The 22267-nt window shown below is 40.0% G+C and overlaps 2 protein-coding genes across 3 annotated transcripts; one reads left to right on the forward strand and one right to left on the reverse strand.

Annotated features, from left to right (window-relative positions):
• The first annotated feature begins 74 nt into the window (after positions 1-74).
• On the forward strand, positions 75-4180 carry LOC115021120 (zinc finger protein 208). Its single transcript, XM_029451291.1, has 3 exons — positions 75-142; positions 403-436; positions 1338-4180. Exon 3 carries the CDS (start codon positions 1370-1372, stop codon positions 3248-3250), a length of 1881 nt encoding a protein of 626 aa, XP_029307151.1. The 5' UTR covers positions 75-142; positions 403-436; positions 1338-1369; the 3' UTR covers positions 3251-4180.
• On the reverse strand, positions 3383-21805 carry kcnn4 (potassium intermediate/small conductance calcium-activated channel, subfamily N, member 4). 2 transcript variants are annotated; one of them, XM_029451297.1, is made up of 11 exons: positions 21161-21302; positions 20707-20772; positions 17074-17833; positions 16056-16151; positions 14201-14631; positions 11278-11416; positions 8824-8934; positions 6885-7006; positions 5694-5763; positions 4785-4951; positions 3383-4669 (listed from the first exon to the last, which is right to left on the reverse strand). In XM_029451297.1, the coding sequence occupies exons 3-11, from the start codon at positions 17167-17169 to the stop codon at positions 4666-4668; spliced, it is 1236 nt and encodes a 411-aa protein (XP_029307157.1). In that variant the 5' UTR covers positions 17170-17833; positions 20707-20772; positions 21161-21302; the 3' UTR covers positions 3383-4665. The 2 variants fall into 2 exon arrangements, with proteins under 2 accessions (XP_029307157.1, XP_029307156.1); XM_029451296.1 differs by lacking the exons at positions 17074-17833; positions 20707-20772 and having other exon boundaries at positions 21161-21805.
• Between the last annotated feature and the right edge of the window lie 462 nt (positions 21806-22267).

Raw genomic sequence — 22267 nt, forward strand, 5'->3', positions numbered from 1 at the left:
AGTTTCCACTTTGTAAATTTAAAGTAATACTATTAAAGTATATCAACAACGAGGTTTGGAAATACTGGAGCGAAACCTTCTGGTGCATTCTGGGACGTGTAGGCGTCCCTCTTCCGGTTTTAACCGGATATGGAGGAGTTCGGTGAGTGGACGCCATGAAGTATATGACGGGGGTCTTCAAATGTGAAATTTGAAGTGTTTTTCTTTTTGTAATGTACTGAAACGTATCTGTATTATCGCCATCTGCATAGATGGATGCGCTTCAGACACAACCCGAAACATTACATACACGTTGATGTTAACCCTAACTGTATTTTTTAAGTAACGTGAACTGTCTTGGACGAACCGTCACCTTTTTAGTTTTGATTTATCAAATTATTTCACCTTTGCTCTGTGCTGCAGGCGGCAGTGTTTGGTCCAGTACTTGTGGACAGAGGTAAGTGGCGTTACAGCTTTCCTGTGCAGTTGAAAGTTTAATATATAAAGAGGGTTTCTTTTACATGGCTTGTAAACGAGGCAGCGTTTAGAGTGCCGTCAAGAGTCCAAAAGTTGACCACACAAGAGCTGTAGCAACTAATGATTATTTTAATCGTGATTGTTCGGTTTTTTTCGATTAATTGTTTTTCGTCAAACAGTAAGACAAAGCTTTACCTGTCCCAATGTCAGACCAAAAGGTTTTGAAGCTCAAATATGTTCAATTAAATTATATAACAATGGCATAAGATAGTCCACTGCCATGCTAGCATCTCCGTGAGGCTGTACTAAGGCACAGGGATGCTGTGAGCTTAATGCTAACATGCTCAATTACAATGCTATGCTATTGTTTAGCAAGTATACAATCAGTTGTTAGCATGCTAACATTTGCTAATTAGCTCTATACATTAAGTAAAACCGTAGTTGATGGGAATGTAATTAGTTCTGTAGGTATTTAGCTATTTTATACAATCCATGGTGTTTAGTCTTAAACCAAAATGTTGTACAGCTTGAAATGTTGACCTGATGATTGTGTTAGATTAAAAATCAGAGGGATAGCTAAATTAGTAGGCAGTCATTTTTGTTTGGTAATTGACTCAAAATAATTAGAAATTATGATATGAACTTATTCGTTTTTTTGTCAGTCAACTAAGTGATTTATAGTATCATTGTTTCTGATTACTATAGTTTGGCTACATCTTTATTTAAATAACTAAATATCATTGATTATAATCATTAACAATAATAAAATAATAACGGTAACTAAATAGCTGTCTGCTGTGATGCTTGTATGAAACCTATCGTATGTATTCATTCCCAAACATTATTTATATCGCTTCTGTCTTTTCTGATTTAAATTGCAGACCACCCAGAGGTTAGCCTTGACCAGTTCCTCATGTCTGATGACTCAAGCAGTGATGGAGAATGGTGTGTTTCCACAAAAAGTCAGGTGGATGATGCACAATCAAAAAGGAAATGTTGGGAATGTGGCAAACAATTCAGCAAATTAACAAGCTTGATGTCGCACTACAAAAGCCACAATATCAACGCCGCCTGCCACATCTGCAAAATTACTTTCCGACGCCTGACGTCACTCTCCATGCACCTGGATAATGCACACTCGCCACCCCTCTGCAAAAAGTGCAATCATTATTTCAGTTCCGTGTGGGAGTTGAACAAGCATGCAGAGGTTTATTGTTTGGGCTCAACACCTTCTCAAGAAACTCCCTCTTTGGTTTCAGCGAGTCAGAATAACTTTCCTAACGACGTGACTGCACAGCAAAGCACAAAGTCAGGGCTGTTCGACTCCGTGTCAGAGTTGGGGCCTCAACAAAAAATTGAGATGAAGCCTGAGAGGGCTGGGACATCTGAAAACAGTGTAGAGTATATAGTGGGTGAAGATGATATTGACATGGAAAGGGATTGTGAGAAATCAGATGATTCAACAAGCACTGAATCTGATGACCAAGAGAACACGCGCTCTACTGAAGACTTGTGTCCAGATGATCCCGAATCAGATGGTGGCTCAAGTTCAACGGATTGTTCCAGTGGCTCTTCTCATGGTCAGCACTATAACCCCCCCCCTCCTTCAATGTGTGCTGCGTGTGGTAGAGGGCCATATCGGTCAATGAAGCTCCATTTGCTGCACTGCAGTGGTATAAGGGTAAAATATCAGTGTTCAGTGTGCAAGAAGCTCTTTATAACAGAGATGTATCTTAAAGAACACTACATGCCTTTGTATTCCTGTGAAATCTGTGGCCAAGTTTTCCCTCACGAAAACTCATACCAACATTACCAGTGTCCCAAGGGAACCAAATCACGTCTGGTCCTCTTTTGTGCCGAGTCAATGCCGCAAGCGTGTAAGATATGCAAATCCTTTTTCAACTCTGAGAAAACATTGTTAAACCATGTCACCAGAGTTCACACGTCAGTGGTCAGCACCAAGGTGTGCATTATTACCGATCCATCAGCCTTGGTGGATGAAAAGGTTTCACCAGGTGGCACAGCAGCAATCAGTAGTCGCAATGTAGTCAACCAGGTCATGAATGGAAAGCTCGGTGTTGCCCAGACCTATGCAGGGTCTCTGTGCGCTAGTCCTTCCTCTCTCTTGACCTACTCCTCCTACGCAGGCAGACCACCTGCCACTATGTGCATGGCGGCCTCTGCGGCACCCGTCAGATCGGGGAAAGCCGGCGCCCTAGGTCGAACCAACCAGCCTCTGTCTGCACCTGAATGTGTCCCTCCTGGTGCCACTGCTGCCTCCGACCCTGTCACCCCACCATCGCCCACAATTATGGCCATGTTTGAGAACGACAGCCAGGACGTGGCTTTGATGAAACGTATGAACATTGGCTGGCGCTCCAAGGCCCCTTATCCCTGCAGGCAGTGTGGTGCCATCTTGCGGCAACCCTCTCTCATCATCAGCCATCGCTACCTCCACCGAGGCCAGCGCTCGCACCAGTGCCAGTGCGGCCGAGCCTTTAAGCACCGGCTGCACCTGCTGCGACATTGCGTTCAGCACGCGGAGACCATGAGCTACATCTGTGTCAGCTGCGGGGAGACTTTCACGGGGGCAAAACTCTTAGCTGAGCACATAAAGGGCAAGTCACGGAAGACGTACCGTTCCGGACGTACATGGAAATGTAAAGTTAAGAGAAAGTGCAGAATGCCCTTTACATGTGACTGTGGACAACTCTTTTTTAGGCCTTCGGCATACATATGGCACCAACTTAAAAACAGGACAAAAACTAAACAATCGAAGAAGCCCTTGCAATGACGAAGCGGACACATCCCATTGCTTTGGAGTACTCTTCTCCAGCTTTGTGCATCACACTTTAAAACAAAGTGGTCAATCAAAAGGATTTCTTTCTTTTTCTAAGACAAAATCAAAGTAAAAATCACATGCACGTTAATTCTTAATGGATTTTAATTATAAGCGTGTCCTGGATGTTAACATGTTTTCACCATGAGCAAATGATACATAGTAAACAATGTTGGAACAAGTCATTAATTCTTTTGACGACACACCAGAGAACAAATTAACCCACAAAGCACTTTGTTCAGTATGGATTAAATGAAAAACACTCCAGTTTATCCTCCAGAGAGTTGATCCAGTTTTGCAAATGTTTCACACAAAGTGCATTCTTAACAGTGAGGTTTGTATGGGAGTTTCTGAGTCCTCTTGTTTTTCCAGATTTGTTTTCACTACAGCTGATTTCAAATGCTGTTTCCCTGTGAGACATGTAGAGGTCTCGGTATTCAAGTTGAAAATAGCATATTACTTTTTTTTTATTGTTATATAATCTTCATGGTTCTGAAGTCACGTTCTGCAATATTATGTGTATTTAATTCATCCACTAGATGGTGCTGTTTGGGTACTAAAAAAAACAAAACAACTCACATTCCCAGAGCAGGTGTTAACTGTTTTCCTGCATCAGACAATTACAACCTTACACTGTACACATTAATCTATGAGTTTCAGTGGACATCCCATAAAAAGCCCAAGGATTTACAGTTTTAAATAAAGGTGTTTCCCCACAACACTTAAATTTAAGTTTCTTCTCTTGGTTGAGCATCAAAACACCATTTCATTCACAATTCACTTGGAGGAAAGCGGAACAATGAGGAATTGTTACAGATTGCATTATATAAGCCTGTTTGTGAAACATAATCAACAATTTAACCATTAAACTGTCTGTTAATGAAATGATTTGCAAGAGTTTTTATTTTAATATATATATATAATAACATATAAAAATATGCATCTTATTCCACAGGAATAAGGCAGTGATGAAATCCATCATTGAAACTTTACAAAATGCAGTTAAGAGATCAAGTTCTGGAGCCTTTGGCAGTGTGTAAGCTCTCCACAGTCCTTGTTTAAGATTAATTCAGTTCTTTGTACACTCTCACACATAACTGCTGAAAAAAACAAGAGATTTCCTCAAAATGCGCTGTGAGTCTTATTTTATCTGTATAATTTTGCAGCCATGAGTCATTGTGCCGTGCATTCAGCACAGGGCCAGAAGATGAGATAGTTGGTAGGTATGCCAGTCCTCCCAAGTGGTTCAGCATGTTAAGAGTCTGGAGCAGCTCTAGGTGGAGAGGATTCACCCTCTCACTTTCATGGATACTGTAGATAAAAGCACTGCAGACAATTATCTGTCGCCGTAATAAGTGTTTGTAGCCATGTCACCTGCAAACAAAAAAATAAAGAGGGAGAAAAAACATCTTTAAATGTCACACCCTGCACTGTGTTTGTAGCAGATCTGTGCAATGTGGCGGGCAGCTCTGCTGTAAGTGTTGTCTACCTGATCTCTGGGTTGCGGTGACGTAGGACCTGAGATAGCATCTCTGAGGTTTGTTGGAAGCAGTGACTCAGCTCGTCCAGTTTCTGCTCCATGGAGAGGATCCGCAGCTCCAGCTCCCGATAGGAGTTATTCCAATTGGCACTGAGGTCGCACATGATCATCTGCATCTGTTGGAATCGGCCACACAATACAAATGCAAAGATTCTTGTATTTACAAGTGGAAAACACGGGTCAAACTACATCGATTAATCTTGATATTACTAAATACTGCGCAGACTCATTTTTAAAAGAATGTTTACGATTCATAGAGAAGTTTTGATTAGTTGATGTTTCTGACTGACTGACTGGGGCAGACACAACCATCCCATTGCGCCAACTTAGAAACTATGTCACTACCTTTGGCAGCCCCTTTATCAACTTGGTTTAAAAATGGAGCCAACAGCAACAATTCTGGTTACTTTTTTAGTCCTGTGTGCTCGCTGTGTCTGTGGCTCAGCTGAGTTCAGTCAGTAAGAGATTTAGTCTTTTACATCCTACCAAGGGGCTACACTTGCAGTCTGGACAAAAAACAAGGTTTGTTTTTTTACATATAAATCAATCAGGAAATACGTTTTAAACTGCACAAATTACACATTAGTGCCTCTCACTAAGTAGCGTCTTTATATCTTGAGTTTATTCCAAGTGGAAAACTTCTGGGCCTGTGAATTCCTGACACAAATGACTCCTGAGACATTTTATGGAGATTCTTTAACGAGCATTTAATGTGTCTGAACACCTAGCAATAAAAAACAGATTGCAGAATACTGCATAATAGTCTATGTAAGTAGTGAGTGTTTTTAGGGGGATCTTTGTCATCTTCTCTGGCATTAACCTTTCTATTGACACATTCCAATGACAGCTGTCGATTACCTTCGGGAGGTCCACCATCTCACTGACGTAATCTCTCAGCTTTTTTTGTTTGAGGCGTAAATGCCGAAATCTGTGCATAAAAAAAGGTTATGTCATGTATTTCAAACATAAATGCATTTTAATTACATTATTAAATGTTACACTGAGACACAGAAAAGGAAAAAACAGTTTGAAGTTATTTCATGTTCTAGAGCGAGATCATTTAGTAGATTAAAAAAGACAATATGATATAACTGTAGAATTGGTTTTCATTTATTTTCTTTGTTCTGAAGTGCACATCTACGGATGGATCGTCCTATTTCTGGACAAACAGAACGGTCCTGGCACAACACAGAACCCCTGATTTGTGGAGCGCAGGAATATGCTGACAACTGAGTATTCCACTTCTCAACAACATGCAGGAGTCATGCTGGGTTTGTTAAATAGCTATAAAACATTGCTAGGAGGTTTTTGACGTATAAAGGTGGAAAAGGGCTAAACATATTATCTGGCGTATGGAAACTAATATTGAAATGAAGCAGCCAGTCTCTGACGGCATTGGAGTGATAGTCTCATGATGTTCTTAATCCCAAAGAGTAGAGGTGCGTCCCGCTCTTACTTTCCACTGTGTATTTATTTATAGAGTCTCTGCCCGGTGTAAAGCAGGAAGTACAACCCCTCCACCCGGGCAAACACACTTACACGCTGTTGTCAAGATAATGAAGTATACAATCACACTTGTGGACTTCCTGTCTTGTGCAATCCACTTTTTCTTAGAAGATTGGGCTCAATAACAAAAATACAAATACTCAAATAGAAAAAATTGTGCGAAAAGTATAACGACAACGCCTCACTTTAATCCTCTTTTTCTTGATGAGTGTGCCAGAAGAATATGTACAACATGTTGTCTATTACTGTCAATAGTAAAAAACAAAACAAGGTCATTTAATTTGTTATTTGTCAGCATACCTTTACCTTCAATTCTGTGTAATAAAAGGGTGGACCCTTGTTCACACATGCCCTGCCCACATAAAAGAGGCCAACAAATCTAATTACTAATCTGAATTAGCCATTACAAACTGACTTTGTGGTTAAGTATGTTGACACTAAGTTAATGACCCATAAAATACACATGTAAGGTACACAACCCACCACCCACGTACATCCCTCGCCCACACATCCTGCCTGAAGCTATTTCTTTGTGATACTCACACTCTGATGGCTTCCAGAAGGCATCTCTGGTGTCTTCGGTGCTCACCACAGTTGCCCTTTGTCAGGTTTGCACGGTGCAGAAGCCAGCATTCCCTCAGCACATTAGCAGCAGCGTGGCGAATCTGGTGGAGGGACAGAAACATCAAACTGTGGAGGTTGCATGAGCACAAACGTTTTGTGATAAGACCATCAAGATAAAGTCGATCAAAATTGCAGGCTTGACAGACAAAAACCCAACAGCGCTTATCGTGTATCAATCATTTTAGCACAGAAATGATGAGTGTGAGTCGCCCGAGGCAGCTGATTAAATCCAAGTGATCTTTCCTGTGGAGCTTTTTTGCCCTGGGATTCTGATTCTTCTATTCACATAGATGCCCCTACACAAGAATTTGAACGGGCCACCCGAGAGACTAAAAGTGAGGTTTCACCTTTTTGCACCTTTTCTTTGATTCTATTCATGTCTGTTTGTCTTCCTGCACAAATCACTGTAAGTGCCCTGTGATGATGTCACTATGGCCCTGTTGTCAGGGTTATTAATAGTGGCTGTCAGTGTCTGCAACCAGATGTCTTCCCTTGTTCCCATCAGTGTAAATCTGGACTGCACCAGATAGCTCAGAAGGATGCACGCATGCACACACACACTCACACACACGCTGTAGAGAAACTACAAGCAAGGCATAAAGATGCACCGAGTGACAGGATGCAGCTACTGGGAGAAAGGAAATGGTTGTATCCTCCAAAGCACCTACGGTCAGACACTGCTTTACAGTTTGGTGAGAAGCTGTAGCACTAACATAAGAACTCTATCAATACACATTCATGTATAGTCCTAAGACACTTTTCTAGCTTTATGACAATGTTTCCTCAAGTGTTTATTTATCAGACACCTCCTTCTTCCCATCAATATACAAACACTTGAATCCTGTCCAAGCCTACAAACAGAGTCCTCTGCAAGCCACTTCCACACACACACACACACACACACACACACACACACGTACGTAAACTCAACCAGCTTCCTGCCCATTGCTGCACAGTCCTGAACTGACACAAGTTTCTTTCCTGACAGAGATCAGATGATTTCCTCTGTTTGACGCCTTGAAAATGCTATAAAGGGGTTAGCATCTCCCTCCTCTTTTCCCACACTATGCTGTCCTCCAGTGTCTCTTATTTAATAAAAAACATGATTATAATAAGACTCAAAAACCAAAACATGCATGTGACACTGAAAGTAGCGACGCTTTCATCCTGACTCCATCCTTTGTCATTCATCGTATTTGTACTCTTTACTGAATGTTTATTTAGGGAAGTTTATAAAAAACTCTTTTCAGGTTCTACAGTTCCCGTTAGAGATTCTTCAAAAGTAAAAATACATTTTAGTCACACGTGATTTATTGGACTATGTCTATTATTCTCTAGGTTAAGAGTAAAATGTCTGGCCTTTTGAAATGACCAGAATTGTGCATGTCTTGGCCCATTCAATATAAATAACATATTTGATATAACTGCCAAGCATTTTCCAAAGTTTACCAAAGTGTTTTACTTTTCTTTTTATTGAGTTATGTTATTGTCGTCAGGCACTGCAGAACAGACCTTCCTAATCATTCTGCACTACCACAGCTGCATTAACACGCAATGTTCTCGTGACTTTGATAAACACAGACGTGGTGTTCATTGGGATGGATTACCTAACTTAAACAAGTTTCTGCAAGTTGGGAAGGTACATTCAAAAATCGAAAACATTACAGCACGCTTTGAACATAGCAGTAATGTAAAGTATATGCACTTGAAAATGGCCACGCACCTAAATTCAAAGGTCATTTTTGTGAAACTGTTGCAAAAAATGTATCAGAAAGTGGTGAGTGTTGAGAGATAGTTTGTGTTTTCATGATGTAAAATGTGACAATATAAGATACATTTGCTGAATAACTTCACTTACCCTTTTAGAGATCTGGATGTCCAACATGAAGAAGTGCACATGTTTCTCTCCTTTGTTCAACGCCAGCATCTTGGTAACAACTGCCACCAACATGGCAGTGCAGGCTACACCCTAAAACCCAACACACACACACACACACACACACACACGCTGGATTTGGCATGGTTACTGATATACTGTATCTACCATATGCCTGTCTTCTCTACAGTTTCTCAATAATCATGTAAGCGTTTGCGATACATCCCGGAGACTGTAGTGACATCAACCAGGCAGGACTCAAGAGAAACTTTCACAGTCTGATTTTAAGCCTGAATTTGTCTAAATCCCCAACAGTAGGTCTTGTGTGTTTCCCTCAAGGGGTCGGCACTTCTTCAGAAATCTGAATGTTTTTCTTCATACCTCATATGGTTTTGTCCAATAAATCAAAGTTATATTTACACAGAGAGTTCAATGGTTACACACAGGCCTCTGTGGTACTGCGATAGTGCTGGTTTCCTCTGAGAATAGCTGTGTGCTATTGCTGGACAGGGAACTACTGGATGATGGTGAGGATTCAGATTGGCTACACATTTACATTGTCACACAAATAGACACGTCATAGGAAACACAGAAAAATCCCTGCGCTGATTTCATGTCTACCACGGATAATAATAAATGTCTTTACCTGTTTTCCTCTTTTCAGCTTGCATTTAGGAGAGAAAGAAGGAAAGAGCAAGATCAAGCATGAGCATAAGTAAGCACAGTTTTAAATGATATATTTATCCTTCACTCAAACAGCCACAAAATATATAGAGTTACACGGTTTGTTCAACCTGGGAGGTACAAACTCTTTCCTTGGATCCATTCACACTCAGTGATGGGACGCAAACAGCTTTTTCAACCCCTGGACACAGCTGCAAATTGAATTATGGCTGGAGTTGAGCAGAAGTGCTGACCATAGAGGCATTCAGCCATATTACAGGTGTGAGAGTCCCAGTGACTGGCTCCTAAAACCACCCTGATGGGAGTAAGAATTTTTTTCCTCAAATCACAGGCACAGGTTGGCACACCCTCCTGTTGTTGTGGTGCCAAATGCAATAAACCACCTAAAAATGGATATGGTGGAAAGTTTTCCCTTATAAGGATGGAAGCTTATAAAAACATGGGAGATGGAGAAAGAGAGAGAGGGGTTTTCCACTCTGTCACGGAGGTGTCTGAACCAGACTCGTGCCCACATCCAGAACCACAGCAGTGATTCTTATCGGCGTGTACCAGAATTTAACGCAGCAGAGGTGAGATCCGTTGACTATTCAAACACGCAGCCACTCCTCGCTCTCAGTGACTAATTTTTTATTTTACTTTACTGTAACTCTTTGTGTTTTATCTCAAGTTGTATCTCATTTCCCCATCTCTGTAACCCTCCATCTCTCTGACTCTCCCTTCCACCTTTTTTTTTACAATTTCTCTGTAAGGAGTGGCAAAGAGAAAAGTCAGGGAGGGCAGTAAAACAATGACATCACGCTTCATGCAGATGTTTTGTGTGGACCGCGCAGCGCCCACTGCATGCTGACAGTTTCTCTCCCTTAGTCTTTTCTTGTGAGTGTCTGGTACCACCAAGGTCCTGCAGAAGCAACAACCATTCATTTACAGCTGCTGATCTAAATCACACACGCAAGGGAATGAAGGCATTCAGGTCTGTCAGCACCGCTAGGGTGTGCAGCTAGTGCAGAATAGGCTGAGATGGAACACTAAAGGCACAGGAGAGAAGTGAACCAAACTGAACTGACCCAATATGAAATGGGAAAAACGAAATAGGAAAATGGGGGACGGGTTGCTGCAATGGAACAGAACAGAAACGGAAGGGAATGAAACAAACCAGAGAGGATGATTTGGAACAGAAGAGAGCAAAACAATATGGAACGGAACAGAAGGCAATGAAATAGAAAACATCAGAACATAATATATTGGGGAGGAACAGAACAGAACGGAACAGGATAGACCTGAATATAAAGAAAACAAGGGAAATCTGAACAAAAGTGGTATATTGACCTATGCAAAAACAACAAGACAAAATGAAATGAAAATGAGAAGAACATCAACAGAACTTCTTGTTCGTGTGCATCACCAAGCTGGTAGTCCATGCAGAGGAAAGAAAGAAGAAGGTGGTTTGGTTAAGAACACACACAGAAGTGAAACAAAGATAACATTTTCTTTGTGCTTATCAAACTGAGCGTTAAAACCACTACTGCTGTTCTGGCGAAGTCATTTTCTGAAAAAGAGACCAACAAAGCCAAAGCAAGCACTTGAAATAAAATTAAACATGAATGCCTAAATAAGTGTATATTTATAAGTATATATATACTTCAAAATGCACACAGTGTGCATGCGATTAGTTTTTAATAGATCTCAAATGAGCATGACATATTACGTTTCTTAGATAATATGCTTTCTCAACAAGCAACCCAACCCAGTTACCATGACTCCAGTGAAGAGACACACCGCCTTGCCACAGCTGGTTTTGGGGGCCACATCCCCATAGCCCACTGTGAGGAAGGTAATGGCTATGAGCCACATAGCCGTGTTCATTTGGCCTGTTGCTGTTGCTTGGGTCTGCCTGCAGGAGGGAGAAAGCAGGAGTGAGACTGTGTCGTAACAAAATGTGTTGTTAAGGACAGACAGTAGGCCAGTTAAGACCGAAGTCTCGGCTACATTCTTAACAAAAAAGTAGTCATAATTAACTTTTACATAAACCTTACCGTGGTCAATTTAAACACTCAAAACCATTTTCAACTTCTTGTTTTAATCATATACCAGTAACACTTTATTTTAGGGGTCTGCAATTATTTCCTTGGAAGTTTCCTTGAAATTAATTTGTAATCCAATATCCTAGAGAAAATAGAGACAAAGTTGTGAGACATTTATTTAAGTTTAGTTAGTAGAGTTGAGTTTAAAGGCAATTTCCAGAAGTATCACAAGGACTGCTCTAATTAAAACTAGCCCATTACTAATTCATTTATCGTATATGAAAACCTTATTCTCCTATATAGTATTGGGTGGCACAACTAAAATAGTCTATCACAGTATATATAATCTTATATTGCAATATTAATATTGTGTAATCCTGTAAAAATCCATTTTTTCCATAAAACAATCCAGTCTATTAAAACTAAACATATCAAAGTGATAACTACAACAAACATTGTGACAAAAACCCTGACGGTAGACACATTTATATGATTTCATTGTCTATATTGTGACATCTCCCCACCCTATCCATTTGTTGAGTGTTTGCCTATAGACACATTTTTAAATTGTTGCATTTTGCACTGACCTACTTACTGTGCATTTACATTGGAAGTCTACTAATTGATTCATTCCAGTTCAATACAATCCATTTCTATATAATTACTACCAAATTAGATCGTCCTTCCTAGGAACCTTCTTGTGATATCAGTTACACATAACTTTATGTCTCAGATACAGCAATAAATTAAACATTTCCTGTGCACAGTGAGTCTTCTGAGTTTGATAAAGGTGTGGTGTGTTAATCAAACTGTGTTATCAGTGCAGATGCTCGACAGTACTTAGGAAGTCAGGAAGTGGGTACCAGTGTAAACTTGTAAAACATTATAAAGCACAAGTCCAATGTACACTTGGCAGAAACCACACAAAGATGTTATACAGTGTGTAAGTGTGCATCTGTCTCCTGGATGTGGTAATCAACATGGCTGGTTTAACAGTTCAGTGTTAAAAGGCTTGGTGGTCTTATCAGCAATCAATCATAAGCTCCTTTATTAATTTTGACTAATCAAAATATACAAGACTGAGACATGTGAAACTGAAGGCTAAACCTCTGATAACGGTTCAAAAGAATGACCTCACACTGTTCAAACAGCCAAACAGACTGCGGAGTATAAAGTTGCCGTTTAGTTGGCTCTAGCAATTTGTTAGAGTAACGACATAGAAGTTGATAATTATCAAATCAGTTATTGGACATCCATTCTGAATAGGAAAGTTTGAGGTTTTTTAATGTGCATGTGTATGACGGGGAGTGGAAGTTTGGGGGAAGATAGTAACAGACAGAGCTGTAGTGTGTGTGTATGTGTAGGCACCTATGAGAATAAAAACTAATTTCTCTAAACTAATTAGTAACAGTAAAATAAATCATAAAACATTATTTATTGTTGCAGGTATTGTTTACTTTGTAAATCATTGTTTACTGTATATATGAGTACTACGAAATACTATTCAGAAACATTTTTGTCTATTCTTTCAGATATCATGGTTTGAAAAGCTCTATTCATTATTTGGCACAGAAGTCTCTGATAACTAAAATCCTAACAAAGTCGTCCATTGAAAGAGGAAAAGAAACGTACTCACCTAATTAGATTGTACTTTGAATCATTGGACAAATGTGCCTCGGGCAGTCACATATTTGCTCAAACCACGATAACTGAGTGTAGTGTTTTAAAAACTTTAACACAGGACATGGAGAATGTTAGTGTTAAAAGTAATGGCCACAGTGATTATTGGGGAAAGCAATCAACTGCCATTTTTTCGCTATTACTTTTTCTACATGTTGCGTCCAGTCAAAATTTGTTGATCAGAAACAGCTCTCTCATAAAACTAGAAAGAAATTAACTAAAGATTGTTCTCTGAAATGTCAGAGGAACATTAGCTTGTTGCAGGCTGGTGATATTTTAAGCTAAGCTTTTACACTGAAGTTGGCTTTATTTCATGCTGTATGTTTGTATGTTGGAAAAATTGTGATGACGAAGCAAATAGTTTGACATTTTGGAAATGCACATATTTGCTTCTCTCACTTTAAGTGAGAAGATTGATACGGCACTTATATTTGTACGCTAACCTGAAGCGACAGCCAGCTGACAGTTAGCTTAGTTTAGCACAAAGACTGGAAATAGGGGTAAACAGCTAGCCTGACTCTGTCCAAAGGTTCAAATAAAGTTACTACATAACCATCCCTAAACTTTAGAAAGAGCCACGCTAGCTTTTTATGCCTGCTTTCAGTCTTTATGCTAAGCTCAGATAATCATCCGCTGGCTGTAGCTTCATAGATAGCACACAGACAGAAGAGTGATGTCAATCTCCTTCAATATTCTTTTACTTAACTGTTGCAAATAATATAAGTTTATGAATTAAAGCATAGTTGAGGGTCGATTGTTCACTAAAGGCTTTCCTATTTAAAACTATTCCTATGTTTGATGGATGTCCCTCATCATTTAAACAGACAATCTCCAGGGTTGGTGCTTATGTGTTCCTTATTTGTGAAGATATTATGTCATTTCTCTGTTAAGTCATACTACTAGCAAAAAGCTAGTACAATGTATTTTCTTTGTGCAAACTAGACATTACATTACATTTCAGTTCTCCTCCCTACCTCTCACACAAAGTAAGCATCCAGGACGCAGTGAGCCAGAAGAAGAGGATGAAGACCAGCAGCGTGCGCGCCGGGTATTTGTTCATCAGTATCTTGAGTACGAAGCGGAACGTGAAGTTGATGTTGTTGAGCGAGCCAATGCTCCTGTAGGAGGCGCTCAGCAGCACTTTGCTATGCAGCAAGATGGCTCTGTGTACCAAGTACAAGCGGAGGAACATCAGCACTGATAACAGCAGCTCCATGTTCATCAGGCCATGGTGGTTGGACACACAGAGTGGAGCTGAGGAAGAGGAGTTGGCGTGGAGGCCCACCTCACAGTATGTGCCAACAGGATGGATGACACAGACCATCAGCTCCAGAGTGATCATAAGCACCCTGTGGCTGGTCATGGCAATACGCCAGTCCACCTGGTTGTGGTCAATGACAAACAGCTGAAAGATGGAGGAAGACAGTAAAGACACAGAATGAGAGAAGAAAAGTACAAACGTGCTGATGGAAACTAGTGAAAATACAATCACATCTTAATGTTAATGTGTGGAAATGATCCTATTCTCTCTTTGAAACTTAAATACACAAGACTTTATATTGTCTCACTGGCTCTGTTTTCACTTCTTATTTTCCTACGACACTAGTTGAGGACATTATTAAAGCACGGTGCGACCTGTTTCTGATCGTTCTGATACGACTGCTGTTTAATAATTCTGTCTGGACAACAGTGCAAAAACACAAAAACTAATCTCATTATGTGGCATGCTGGGATATGCACATGTGTGTGTCTAAGTGTGTTTTTCACCACAAGCTAAATACAATAAAGATGTTTTTTTAATGCAAATAAACAGTTATCTACAGTAAGCCATGTTTGTCTGTGAGAAGAGGTTTTTAAAGCCTCCAAAAAGCCCACAGAGACAAATGTGTAATTTGTGATAGAATTTGATTTGATTTGATTTGATATGAAACCACAGATATCCAAAAGAAATCTAGGAGGAAAACTTGTATACTTTATGAGTTCATATGTGAGAAAATGAGAATGTGTTCATCCCCTCAATATAGAGCTTTACTGTGCCTCAGTTTGTTCAAGAAAGTAAAGGAAATTAAGCAGGTGAACTTTCTCTTCCTCTCCTTGCTCCACTGATTTAAAGCATCTCGATGTTCTTCGCTTGACTTAGTTTGAAACTCTGACAACCAAGATTTAAAGCTACATCAGGCATCGCAAAACACTGCCTGTGTGTCTCCACCCTGGCACTTCCTTATCTCCTCTTCGCAGTTGCAAGGAGTCTGCTTCTATCAGAGACATATGACTTGCAACCAAACTGACAACACTGTAGGTGAGAGTATAAACCCAGCAGCCTAACCACAACCTTCCTGAACTTGTGTTCGTTCTGCACTTTATTGACTGTGCATGCTGTGAGTGTGCACGAGGGCAAATGAAAGAATGTTTACTCTGTTTAACTTCAACCAAATCCCCTCATGTATATTGAATTCACACACAATGGCAGCGAGCCATGTGGATTGGAAAAATAGCGCAGCTGCTTTATTGTGCATGCTTGTGTGGGCTGAGGGTTTGGTCCAGGGTTTTTTACACACTTTGCAAATATAACACAGATAATCAGTGTTGAGGCTACCATCAGTGGACCGACAGCTTCTTCTAAAACGATTGCCCTCAGGTATCTCAAACAAAGTATCATTCTAACCAAGCTAATTAGGAACAAACATTTTCTGGTATAAAAAAGTGATGCACAAAATATGGCATGGCTGCACCTATGCATGCACACACACATGCTCTCACTTGGGCACACACCACATCACATCAAGGGCGCCCAAACTGTTGGAAACAAAGGGGGAAAGCCAAACTCACCCTGATGTCCTTATAATGGAAAGCTATAATGAGGATCAGGAGACACCCAGTAGACAGGCTGATGGAACAGTTGATGAATAAGGCAATGTTTGAGCCCTGGGAAAGAAATGGAGACAAAGGAGATAAGGCATAAAGATTTAATTTCCATTAATGTTTTCCATTATTAAGGCTTTATCAAAGCACTTGAACTGAACTGGTGGAAAGAGTACCAGAGTATCCAAATCCAGTAGAAGTGCTTACTAAGTTTAACTGCCTTTAAAGAAAATGACAAATAAAAGTTCTAAACAGACAGTGACTTAGAAACACATGGTCCCTGCAAGCCCATGTGGCCTCCTGACAGACCTTTTGCAGTACAAAAGCTTCTCCCTGGGTGTCCTATATAAGTACATTATGTACCTACAAATTACAGTTAGTTAGACCAAAATTTGGTCAATTAAAGTACAAGAGGGTAAGACCTATTTCAGTAACACACATACAAAGACATGACATTATATTTTTACATAATTTCAAGCATTTCATGGATTTGCATATGCAACATTTAGAGCACATTGTGCACTTGAATAGCAACAGAAAGAAAGAAAATGCTACAGTAAACTATATCATGTGCAAAGGACTTCTTCCAAGCTCTCTTCAAGTGACAGCTAACTTAAATTAAACATTCCAACTCACTCTATGTGCAAATTAGCAAAACAAACGTAAATGTAATATACTGCTGATTGTGTTATAACAGCATAACTGGTGGCTTCAATGTCATTTGTGCCTTTCCAAATGGAGCTTCATTAGAAATGTACAGTACTAAAAGTGTCTCAGTTACAGTAACAAGCTCTTGTAATTAAATACTTTCCATTGCAGCAAACAGTCAGGGAAACAGATGAATTAAGCATAGGCTTCTGCCACACCAACTTTGTCGCCGCAGGTTAGAGCACCTATACCCTTCATTCATCATGCAACGTCAATGGAAGTTTTTAAGAGGAAGTGCAGTTTCATGTGGTTTACAGTAAAAAAGATAATTACAAACTTTCAAACTTGAGGAAACTTGAGCGTGTAGGTGGTATGGTGTGACGTCCATTGGCAAAGTACGCCATTTTCCACAGTTTCTTTGTAGCATCCACATTATGTCTGTATTTCGTCCAGGGCTAATTAGAAGACCCCACAAAAGCTCAACATTTCACCACATTCCATAACAGAGAGTTCAACAACATGTTTCTTGCCGAGTTTCTAAAACTGTTTTTGTAACATTCAAGCCCGGTGAACCTAATCTGGGTTAACCTTAACACAGATTGTTTCTCATACATCGAGCCACCGTCAACCAGTAAAGGCCACCCAAGGCATAGCAACAGAAAAAAGTGGCCAAAACTGAATCCAGTGCAAAAGAAGCTGGTCTGACCTAAATGTTCTTATTTGGTTTGTTAGTCGGTGTGGTTTCATTAGCTTTCATGTAGATTCTTGTGCTCGTGGAACTAGAGGTATCTATAATCTATAATATGCTTGAAAAAAGGAACCTACAAGAATAATATACTGGTGCAGTGGGACAGTCATAGCAGGTAAAAGATTTGAAGGTTTAGTTAATACCACGTTTTGTTATCATTATAGTAAGAGTGACCAGATCAAACACTGCATCAGATGATCCCAATGTTGGAGATTTCTTGGTTGGATCTGTGCTGATGAGGTAGACACTGTACAAGACAAGTGTGGCTGATAAACTGTCAGAGATGAACAAAAGCCTGCAGATCACTTGTCCTCGAAAACAGCAGTTGAGTAGGACATGTCACTGCGCCCTGTAAAACAGATTATCCATCCTGGTCAATGGGACTCTCAGCCGTGATGGTTTTCTTTCTTACTGGCCAGATCCAGTCTCACCAGTCTTGGCCTTTTTCACAGAAGACATTTTGACTTGCCACAGTAAGAAGTGCAGGTGTAAATAATGACATTAATAATGGCTGAATTCCATTTAGTTGTTTTGATTTCAGGTTCCTGGTATCGTGCATACTGGCTCATTGCCACTTTCACTCGGAGCACTTGAATTCAACTGAGCCATCATTACTGTTCATTTCCATGATAATATTTTTGAGTTTATTGTTTAAACTGTCAAGTAAAATGATATAATAATTAATAATTGCAATACTGGAAGAACACATTTAAGTTTTATAGGTGTGGATTTAGCAATTGACAGGCAAGGAAAATTAATGAGTCATAACTAGCTTGAAAGGAAATTGCCCTCCATTATAACTCGGCACTTTAATCCGCCCTTGGCCCTGGCCAGATGTTACTTAAAACAGAAAAACAATTAGCATGTAAAATCATAACAGGAACGAGCTGGCAGTAATGAAGTAGTTGAACGGGGGATTATAAAGTTGAAAGAAGAAAATAATGGGCGGTCAGAAATACAACAATGCAAGCAATTAATTCAAAACAAAAACCTTTTAAGCTGTCACTGGAAACAGTTCAAACATAACAACATGTTTGTATATTAAACAAACATTGTGGCATTTAATAAAATTATCCCAGCAAAGGAGAGCACATCTAGGAAGTATATTACAATAATGATAGCCTGCAGGTTTGTGATTGAGCAGGTTGTACTATTATATCAGTTCTAAGAGACAAAGAGGTTAAACAGTATGTCAAATAAATCTTAGCAGCTTCAGAAGTTAGATATTTCTGGATAAATCTGAACTTGTTGAGGTTCAATGTAGTGGTTAAGAACCCGAGTGAATAGACTTCATCAAAGTTATCCAGTTAAGCCCCTGTGCAGGTAATTTTAATCTTTTAAATACTGGACATCATGCTCGGCTTTCAGCCTCAATATGTGAATTTAGTTTTGGGTTGTAGAGAAGTTGTTAAAGACTTGTAGAAAAAAGGACACAGGGTTGCATCCAGGTAAAAGTGCACACTCCTGGCTTGAGCACAGCCAAACTCAAGACATATAAACTTTTAGACTGGCCATACAAACACTCTAATTATACACTAAATGATGTGGAAAGATAGCCTGAAGTACTCTGAGCAGTCTCGCTGTAGGTGAAATGGAAAAGCATTCCACAAATAGCCCTGTTTTTCATGCATAACCATGAAAAGGTAAGCTTAAAATATAACTTTGTAGACTGCTGTAAACTTTGGTAGCTCCAAAACATCCTGCAGTCTACTTATAATAAAAAACAATAATACTGAAGTGTGCTACCGGTCACTGCATAGAGGCTGTATTTTGTCAAGACAGCCCCTATATGTCAGTCCAGAGGGGAGGAAGATCTCACAGCTCACCTTCATGACTTAGACATCACATGAAGTTGAAAGATGAAAACAGTTATATAAGCTGTGGTTAAATCAGCACTGCAGCCACTTGAAAAAAAATAATACGCTTTAACTGCGGCAAAGAACACTTTTCCAGTGCATCAGCATTTCCATAGTACAGAAGCTGATGCTTGTTGTTAGGAATGGACAGACAACACCTGTTCTTGGTTCATATTTGTAAACTGGAATAGTAATGTCCTATTCGTGCCAGCACCGTTAATTTCACAGCCATGCTTCTCCCGGTCCAACTCTCTCAACACTGAAGGTCAATTCCACAGGTTTCTCAAAAGATTGTAGCTGATGTGAGTTAGAAATGTGGGGGCTCTCTGACACTGTAATCAATCACTGACTTCACAGCACAGAGGTGGTCTGATGTTTTTTGCGGCGTGCATGAGAACCTTTTTCCACATGTGGAACTGGCGTGTGTTGTAGGATGTCAGGGGGAGTTAATAATTTGTTGATTGTGTGGCCTGGCATTGTTATCCACTGAGATCTGCATGTTAATGTCATGAGGCTGTGCAACCAAATAGTGCGTCTGGAAATGGACTAACTAATCAGTAGGTCAGGGGGGTTCAAAGCCCAGGTGCAGGTTCTGCTGTTGTGCTGCATGAGGCTCTGCTAATCAAGGAAGTTGTTATGATAACAAATAGAGCCAGTTGTGTAAGGGTGTTTCTGCACCAGTTATGATTAATATAGTCAATGAAATTTGTCACAAATAAAAGATAACATGGTTTAATTTAAATGTATTCATTTGTTTTTATCCATTCTTGTCAATGTGTCAAACTCATGGCCAAATCTGGTCCCTTGCAAATTTTGATCAGGCACTCATATCAATTGAGGTTCTCATAACATTTTGGCCCGCCTTGTTGTAGCTGAAGAAGAATTTATGAACTTGAAGAGTAGATGGCAGGTGGCTGGTGGCTGGAAATAGGCTAATCTGTGTTAAATAGCATCTCAATATGATGCATCTCATTTAGGATTAGTGAATTAGGTTGTTTGTGGGTTTTGCTTGACTGCAAAGTTTATTTGTCATATTTAGGGTTTCATGTGCAGACGATTGCATGCAAGAAGGCTATAGGCTGTATGGGACATGTAAACTACAACTCTTTTCTTGACTTTCTTAGGGCTGTTTATTGAACCAATTGTTTGTGAGAAGGCTATATGGGATAATCACAGATATTTTATTTTTTCAATTAAAGCATGTCAATTAATATAAATGTCTGGCACTTGATGTGATTCAGCCTTTCGCCATGTGGCCCTAAGTGAAATTGAGTTTGACACACATGGTCTAGGTGAAAAACTATTTTGAGCAGTTGTAACTGCGACACAAGGAGTTGAAGAAGAGTTAAGATGCAGCCACACAGACCAATGGTTAACAGGCTTTATCTCCACATGATGATGATGATGATGATGATGATGACGATATGTGATGCTGAAAGCAAGACAATGATGATTTTGTTAATATTTCATCATTTGATGATGCGTTGACCAGCTGACAACCAAAGCAGGATACATTTAGATAATGCTGTTTAAATGTTCTAACTTTGCAGATGTAGATGCAAACGCACGCTGTACGTCTAACTCCGCAATGTGTGCTAAAGTGCAATATGTCACATTAGGTCAAGTTTTAATTTGATTTGTGAGACATTTTATGTGCAAACCGAGAAGGGCTAACATGCTCCAATGATATGGTTTAGCAACAAGTGCAAACAAAAAAGTGTCACATTTCAAACATTTACAATCTTATTATATGATTTGGTTATGCAGTCAATTTGTACATGTTTAAATCAGTACTTTGGTGTAGTTTAATACAAACCTACCGGTTTATAAACGAGGGGACATATCTCGGCGTGGATTATCGTGAGCAGTATCCCGAGCAGAGCAGTCCCCAAAGCCAACGCGCAAAGGCGCTTTTTATCCTCTAATAAAAACTTTCTGTCTCGCAGTCTGTAGAGGTCGTCTCCCTCCATGTGAGCTGTCCGTTTCCAGGGAAGGGAGAGCGGCACTGACACTTCTGCCGAGTCCCCCCCGTTTCGGTTAACCAAGCCATCGCAATTTTCACTATCCACTTTGGAGTTGCCGTGCAGGCTTGTCATCTCCATATCCAGAGCGCACGCGAGACGGCCGCCTGTCCCTCTCTCCCTGTCGCCGCTGTCCGTTGTTCCGTCCTCTGTTTGTCCGGTCTCCCCGTTGCTTTCCTCCCGAGTTCGGGAAGGCATAATCCAATGGGCGCACTGTGTACCAGGCCCTTCTCTCGCTTGACGCTCATCGAAGTAGCTGGTTTACCAAAACACTTGGCCTCTAACACACCCTCACCTTAACACTCCTACCAACCGGCGCGGTGTGGTTACGCGCAGTAATGCCGTTTATACAATGCAGTGAGCGATGTACTCTTATTTGCATGCGGTATTATTTTAAGAGTGTGCGTCAGTATGCCCCAAATGAATTATTTGTGTGCTGGTGCTGTGCGTGTGTACTCTCAGAAGAGTATTTTCACAACAACAGATGTTCCCTTAGATAATTCTTCATTTGATTTGGATAAATCTGATAAGATTAAAATTCTATTTTTGGTTGAGAAAACTCCTTTAGACAATATGTTAGTCTGTTTTATATTTTAATTGTCAGGGAACAAAACACATGATTATTTGCTTTCTAAATCTGAAAAAAAAAACACTAGGAACCTCATGTTACATGTTTTTATTTATTTATTGTGAAGGCACTGTGTACTGTGTGGTGAGTTCCTCAACAGCTGTAGAGTGACATCTGGTGGTTGAGTACCTTCATGCTTTGACTTGCTGTGGTCTAATCCAAACATTAGTCAAGGTTAGGTTTACTATCATTGGCAATGACTCTTAACTGTTCATTCACTCTTCAGCCATCTATTTAAAAAAAAGTATTTTCTTATCGCGGTCTTATAAATATGCCTA

Source organism: Cottoperca gobio, chromosome 16 (genome assembly GCF_900634415.1).
Source record: "Cottoperca gobio chromosome 16, fCotGob3.1, whole genome shotgun sequence".
In the NCBI taxonomy this organism is placed as follows: domain Eukaryota; kingdom Metazoa; phylum Chordata; class Actinopteri; order Perciformes; family Bovichtidae; genus Cottoperca; species Cottoperca gobio.